Source organism: Elephantulus edwardii, unplaced genomic scaffold, assembly GCF_000299155.1.
Source record: "Elephantulus edwardii isolate Elephantulus edwardi_28Jun2011 unplaced genomic scaffold, EleEdw1.0 scaffold00283, whole genome shotgun sequence".
NCBI lineage: Eukaryota > Metazoa > Chordata > Mammalia > Macroscelidea > Macroscelididae > Elephantulus > Elephantulus edwardii.
Genome location: NW_006400033.1, coordinates 3,088,771 through 3,096,580, shown reverse-complemented (window position 1 = coordinate 3,096,580; position 7,810 = coordinate 3,088,771). Strand labels below are relative to the sequence as shown.

The following is a 7,810-nucleotide window of genomic DNA, read 5'->3' as shown; positions in this document are numbered from 1 at the left end:
AATATAATACTTTTAAACTATTCTCTCCCCCATATACTTCAATGCCGTAAACATATTTCATCCAGTTTTTCTCAGTCTTACCCCCACCCCGATGCCAGCCTCATTCTACAACAGTGGCACCATATAGCATTTTTCCCTTTGTGACTGAGATACCTCACTCAGCATAATGTCTTCCAGGGTCACCCATTTTGAATAATATTGGATGAGTTCCTTGTTTTTCGATGCAGCATAGTATTCCATTGTGTGAATATACCACAGCTTCTCTACCCATTCGTTTGTTGATGGGCATTTAGGCTGTTTCCAACTCCTTGCTATTGTAAACAAAGCCACGATAATATTTTTGTATGAATTCTTTTGGATAACAGAGACTCCTGCGGGAGTTTTGAAATGCTTCATGAACCCAAGAGGTTTTTTATTATTTTTTTAGTTTTATCTGGTTTTTCTTGTAATCCATATTGAATAAGAAAACGGAGTATTTTACACAGGAATTCTTGCTATATCTTCTGTTGTTCCTAGGTCATCTTACAAGACCAGAAAGTTTAGCTTACATTGATATGTCATATGACATCCCTATTTATGGAGATTCTGAGAAAATGACCTACACAGAACAGGCCAGCAAAAGGCATCATTGCATGAGATTGACATGGTAAATAATTTTTCTTTCTTTCAAATTTCATTAACAATTATATGTATGACAGCAGTCTAGAATAAGAGGCACATTGCAAAGAGAATTGGGGGATGGCAATGGGGGAAAAGGAGGTAATTGTACAACAATTAATGAAAAAATAGTGAACTGGGGATGGAGGGGGAGAGAGGTGGTAAAAATGTGCAACAATGAATGAATGAAAATCTAACTTTAATGTAAACTTTAATTAAAATAAAATGAATTTAAAAAAACCCAAAGAAACAGTTATACCCTTCATCAGAGGACTGACCTGTTGGTGAGGAGGAACTTGGGAAGTGTGGTAACCTGAATGCACACCCCTCCAGAAGCCTTTCACAAGGCTGGAGTGTGTGACCAAGCCCAAAAAGCACCTCTTGGATCTTGAGGGCTTTGCTTTCCTCTGGCCCAGCCTGGAGCCTGGTGGCTGGCAGTGGAGCCAGGCAATGGGAGAAATGAGACACAGTATAATTTGTGGGCTTCCTCAAACTGGCCTGGAGGACCAGCTGCACCTTCCTGGCCACTGAAGATGTCCAGGCCTCTGCACTGCTCTGTTGAGTTCCCCCCTCACCTTAACGTGGACCTCACAGCTGGGGCCTTGATGCACAGTGCCTCCTTGTTCCTGGCTGAGGGATCTCCTCCACTGGGACTCAGATGGCCACTTGCTACTTGACTTATACTCTTCCAGAGTTTGCATCTCCCATCATTTGAAAGCCTGATGACTCAAGTCAAGATGATAAAAACTACTAACTACAAATAACTCACCAAACCAAAATCACCAGGTCTTATCTAGATGGCTACAGTACAGTAAAGCACTGGCGATTGTCACTCAGTGTTCAGCAATTTAGACTTTTGCAGCTGCCTTTTCGTACACCTCCACGGTGGGTGGCCCAGTTTCATTTTCAGTTATGAGAGTATCTGTTAGGACACGTCTCCTTAAAGCTGCTCCTGAGACCTCGAAGGTCATCAAACAGGTCATAGAGGCCCCTGGGGTTCCACTTAGGCAGAATTTAAAGTTTTTCCAAATGTCTTCCTCACTCAGACTGCATTATAAGTACTTAAGCACTAACTAAGCATAATGCTTGTACCTTTCAGTTAGCAATTGCTACCAACCAGCATTTATTGAAAAGCATTTATTGAATGTCACACCTTACTGGTCAGAATGCAAGTTACAGATGTCATATGTTTGTTGATTTCAGCTTTAAAATATCATTTAATTAGACAGTCTTTCTTAAAAAAACCTACACGGTCATTTTGGCTAGGAAACTAAGTGTATTTTACATAACAATTTATTGCTCATGAAATGTCCTATAGGAGAGTTAGAATACTTAGCAAAGTTAGAATTGATGCTATAAGTTTCAATATTTGTCTTTAAAAATGAAGACTGTCTAAAAACAACTCTTTGAGGCAGTAAATATCTGTTACTAATCTTTCTAATGTGATTAAACCAAAATGGAATAATTTTTATTTAAATGCTTACCTTAACTTTCAAAAATATACAAGGAATATTAAACATTGAAACTGTATTTTCTTTTTCTTTTCAAGCTTTATCCATTTAAATGACTATCTAATTGAGAACACAATGCACAACATGACAGTAAATTCTGTTACCTCCCTTTTGAATTATCTTACTGACAAATTAAAACGAACACCCTCAGCAGATGTTATTGAGAAGTGGATTAGCGAAGAGAAGCCTGAAGTCACTGATAAAAAGGTACTCTCAAGATGAAATTAAGAGTGCTGATTGGTCAACAATTACAGAATGTTGACTGTAAACTATAAATTATGCTATTTTCTATGTACTGGAAAAGCAGAAGAAATATTCGGGGAATTTCACATAGTCAGAACCTGCAATATATATGTGAAATGATAGAATGAAAATCAGTGTGTTGATAGCTCAAAAACTCAACTTGGAACCAACTCATAGCTGATCCTGAGTTTTTGAGACTTTAAGTCAACCCAGGAGGTTGTCCATCTTCCTCTCAAGGAGCTGCTGGTCGATTTGAATCATGTGCTTTTGGGTTAGTAGCACAACTCACATTATAATAAGTCACATTATTATAAGTCACATTATTATGTTATTGATTATAACACCGTAGCTTCTTAACATATCAGTGAACGTCAAATAAGAAAGAATTCACTATGTTGACAGTTGTTGTTATTGTGTACTGTAGAGTTGGAACAGACCCTACGGTGGGTTCTTCAGAGGCAGTTGATCGCGTGTGAGGAGATTACCCTTCCTTTTCCCACAGAGAAGCTGGTAGCCTCGAACCTTTGGGATTGCAGCGCAGCTTCTTGCTAGTAGGCCACCAGAGCTCCCTTGCTTAAATATAGATTTGGAATTTCTTCCTCTTTTAAAAAATTACATTGGTTTGTTTTCAAAGTTTGTACACACTGTGTTTCAAGTGTTACTGGACAAATTAGGAATCCTTTTGCCAGTCAGATCAATGAGACAAAGACAATTGCTCATGCGCATATACTTTAGCGAGATAGCTCTCCAAGACTGCCTTGCCACCTCCAATGTAGTCAGTTTTTATGCATTTGCAAATTATTAATGATAATTAATGACATTATAATCTTATGTTCAATATTACAGGGTTTTCTATCTGGAAAGGCAATTCACATTTTACTAAGAAAACAATGCCTAGCTTCTAAAAACACTCCCCACATCCTACAAGCAATATCCAGACACTAACTCATTTGCCTCATTACTATTTCTCTTCCTTTTGGATTCTTCTTTTGGGAAATAATTTTGTCCTGAGACAAAAGGTGCTTTTCATCTCAATATGAGATCCTTCTTACTTTTCCAAACAATGACATTTGCCTAGAATATGAGATCTTGGTCTTCAGCTGGTGTTTTTAATGGTTCAGGGGGAAAAAGCCAAACCACAGAACAGCCCTATTTAAAACACTAGTTTAATTAATTTATAGGAATACAAACACAGAAAACTTAAACATGCGAATAGTGATAAGAAGGCAAAACAAAATGCTGTATCGTATCACAGAGAAGCTAACCAGGGATTGAAACTCGAGCAGAGTGTAAAATACCAAAGTTCATCAAATCTTATGCTGGAATTTAAACACAGTCCTGACACAGGGCTTACCCTTCAAAGGGAGCTCTGGTGGCTTAGTGGTAAGGAGCTGTGCTACCAACCAGAAGGCAAATAGTTGGATTCCTCTAGTTGCTCTGCAGGAAAAAGATGGATAATCTCCTTCGGTGCAATTACTGCCCCTAAAAACCAGCTGGGGGGTCAGCTATGAGTCAGTTCAAACTCCACAGTCCATAACAATAGCCTTCATAAATACCTACTATGTTTCAGCCCCAGTGCTGACATTGGGTATGTAGTGATAATTCAGAGAATCAAGGTGCTACTAATGCTTAGTTTGAGTGCTGGCAAGAGGACCTAAGGAAGGTGGCATAAATGGAGTAGAGGAGCAACGTTCAGATCAGAGGTGAGAAGCAAATCATAGAAACAAATGTTTGGGTCACTAACCTCTTGGGAGGATAATGATCGTGTAGATACAGCTTTCTCTGGGATGTTAGAAATGAAGTATGAATTTGACTTTTTATTTTTGTATAACTAAGAGAAAATTCATATTTTATATCCGAATTTCCCAGTAAGTTTTTCCCTAGCTTTGGCCTTCATGATAACTTCATGCTTAAATATCAAAGCACATAACAAAATAGTTTTACCTGGTCTCATCAAGTTTTATTCCTTCACATCGCAAAATCCGCCCTCCTCTCCCCTAAGAAATCCAATCATGTGGTTTTAAGATGTGAGTCACTTTGCCTTAGTTTCGCTTTGCTTCAAAAGTTTAATAATCACATCCCCCTTTCATTGCTTCTCTCTCACCCTGATTTTAAATTCTTTCGTTTTACTAAATATTATCACATTTTAAAGTGTTATTTTATAATTATGAAAGTAATATATGTTAGATTCAGAAAATTTAAGGTGGCTAAAAAAACCTCAGAAATATAAAAAGGGAGAAAAATCTGCTACATAAAGAAAACTGCTTCCCAGGAGCAGGTGGGTCTCATATTTTATCTACTGTTTGATTACCTGTTTGTCTACTTAGTATTTTGTGTATTGTCAAGTACCATCGAATCATAACTGACTCATAGCTGACCCTTCAGTGGATTTTTAGAGGAAATTAATTGCATGGGAAGAGGCTGCCCATCTTTCTCCTGCAGAACATCTAGTGGATTTGAACTACATCCCTTTGAGATGGAAGCAAATCTCCTTACTATTAGGCCACAGATTATATTATTAAAAAATCTTCTGAATTAATATGCATTTCAATGGCTATATAATATATGTATACAATGCTATAAAACTTGTCAGCCAATTCCTACTGCCAATAACTTCCACACTGCAAAGAACCTTCTCAATACATTTCTAGCACATCTCTGATTTTTCCACCTAAACAAAATTGAGTTGGAAGTATGCATTTTTAAACATATTTTTTTTATTTTATGCTGGTTTACTTACAAAGTTCATATACATTATTTTTCACACTGGATCTTTCTCATTTCCTTTACCCACCCCTCCCTCTACTCATCAGATTGTACGACCCTGTGATTACTCCCCTGCCCATCCTCACCCCTCTGCTCCTATAATACCCCGCCTTGTATCCTCATATATATTTTACTAGTTATCTTTCTATTTCTACAATAATGGTTTTATATAGTATTTGTCCTTAAGGGACTGAGTTAGTTCATTTAACATAATGCTCTCCAGTCCCTCCCAAGTTCAGTTGTGATTTTCGAAATCATTGCTCCTGCCTGCTGTGTAGTATTTGATCTTTGTAACACTACACCTGTGCCTGTTACAGACAGTACCTTTATTGGAAAAGCAAGAAGAAGATGAATCTCTCATTCCCATGTTTCTCACAGAACTGATTTTGACGGTCCAGTCACTGATCTTTGAACCTTGTTTGGAAGATTTTCTGGTGCGTATTTCTTTATACAACACCCTGTGCAATGGATATATGTTACTATGTTGGAAAATTAAGCATCTGTTTTACTATCAAATTGTTGGTAGTTGCTTCTTCTCCTAACAGATTATATAATAAGGATTGTTCCACAGATGGCACTACACTTACATAAAAATTATCTGTTTCGTGGTTTCCCCTTAATTTAGAACAAATAAAAAAACTATTCTACACAAAATTAAGAATGGACTGTAGGTAACTCTCTAATAAAGAGTTCAACAGGCCATTCTGCTGTAAATATAGGCTTTAAAATACGGTTTTCCTGGCTTAAAGTGTGCTATGTTTGAAAGCCGACAGCCTCTAGAAGAAAGGAAATTATAAAAATGAGCTGAAATCAATAAGATAGAAAACAGAAAGACAATTGAAACACCTTTGTGGGATGTCAACTGGCTCACCCTTAGATTCTCAAGACCCCCACTGTTGCTTGCCATGTAGTTTACTATATTAGCAGTTCACAGCATGAATTTTTCTTTTCAATACCAGCTCAAGAATCCCTTTATCAAGATGAATCTAATATCTCTTTTCAGGGCTTTTACTTGATTCAGTGCAATCTACCATGATACTCTCCCTTTTGATTAACTCAGAGTTAAGTAGAAGTTTTATGTCTACAAAACCCCCTCACCTTTACCATGGAATGTTATATAATACTCAGAATGACATCACATTTCTAGGTCCCATAGATACTCAACAGGGTTTATACACCAAAGGAAAGAAATGTTGATCACTTTCTTAAATTCTTCCATGCACGAAGAATCGAAAGTTCTTCCAACGGTAATGTGTTATATTAGCAAATCAGTCAACCAGAGAATATATTTTCTGTTATTAACTTGCATCGTTTGGTGCAAATAGCATTAGGACCTCTAGACTCCACTCTCATCTTTACAGTGAATAAACCATGTAACTTTGAGGAAACCAGTTGCCTTTCTGTGAATTGGTATCTGTATCTCTACGGTGAGAAGGCAAATGCATTACAGGGTTGCCTCCAATGCCAGCAGTCTCTGGTACTGTGATTTATTAAATAAACATTTTGTTTAAGACACTCCCCATGATGGACATACTGCAAGATCCCTGTGTTGGAGCCTCCCTCATGAGTTTCCATGGTGGAACATTGGGCTGGGTGCCCCTCCCAACCAGAAGACTCATGGCCTTCACCAGCGAGGCAGGTGTCCTCTGCTGCAGATGACATGAGGAAACTCCATTAACAGCTTCCTGGTTTTCCATTTATTCTCATTCAACAGCCCTCAGGGGGGGAAAAAAATAATACACTTTTCCTGTTCCCTAATGTAGGACCTTGCTACATACACAATTTCTCTGGTTTTAAAAATGTCCTTATCTCTTGTATCACACAAGCATTTTTAGTTCATCTTTCTCCCACAAAATGCCTGGTGGATTCCAACCACCAGAACTTTTGTTAACAGCCTGCTAGAGCCCAATACTTTAGACTAAAACAAAAACAACAACAAACAATACCACATTGCTAGTGAGTCAGCCGCTATCATGTTTCCACAGTTGTGCCCCATTTATGGAAGAAGAGTGTCCATCTTTTGATGACTTTCATAATTATACATAATCCGAGAAGTTGGACTATTACGAATAGGAAGGTAGCACTAGAATTGGAGTGAGATTCAACTTACATTATGTAGATGACACAACTTTTGTTGCTAAAATCTAAAGGACTTGAAGTAACTACTGAAGAAAATCGAAGACTATAGTCTTCAATATGAATTATGTCTCTACACTAAGAAAACAAAAATCTTTACCACTGGACATCATGATAAATGGAGAAAAGACTGAAACTGTCAATGATTTTGTTTTACTTGGATCCATAACCAACATCCATGGATAAAACAGTCAAGAAACAAAACAACATATGGGGAAAATCTACTGCCAGGGACCTCTTTATACTAAAGCTTGAGGATGTAAGTTTAAAGACTAAAGCAGGGTCTGGTCCAAGAGGTGTGTTTCCATTTGCTTCATATGCATGTGGAAATTAGAAAATGAGTAAGGAAGACCACAAAAGACAGTTAGTGAACGATGCTGAATATACTAGGGACGGCCAAAAGAACAAAAAAGATGTGCAATCTGTGTGCTCCTTAGAAGTGGAACTGGTTTTCAGGAGGGGCGAGTCCTTGTTATGTTGTTATGTCCCGTCGAGTC

General features: G+C 37.8%; 1 protein-coding gene across 1 annotated transcript in view; it reads left to right on the top strand.

The window, feature by feature from the left end:
• DNAH6 (dynein, axonemal, heavy chain 6) overlaps positions 1-7,810 on the top strand; it is a 383,600-nt gene that overhangs the window by 60,617 nt on the left and 315,173 nt on the right. The window contains exons 7-9 of the mRNA XM_006900399.1: positions 517-646; positions 2,207-2,375; positions 5,495-5,611. Coding sequence (XP_006900461.1) covers positions 517-646; positions 2,207-2,375; positions 5,495-5,611 — 416 coding nt within the window. The remainder of the gene's footprint in view (positions 1-516; positions 647-2,206; positions 2,376-5,494; positions 5,612-7,810) is intronic.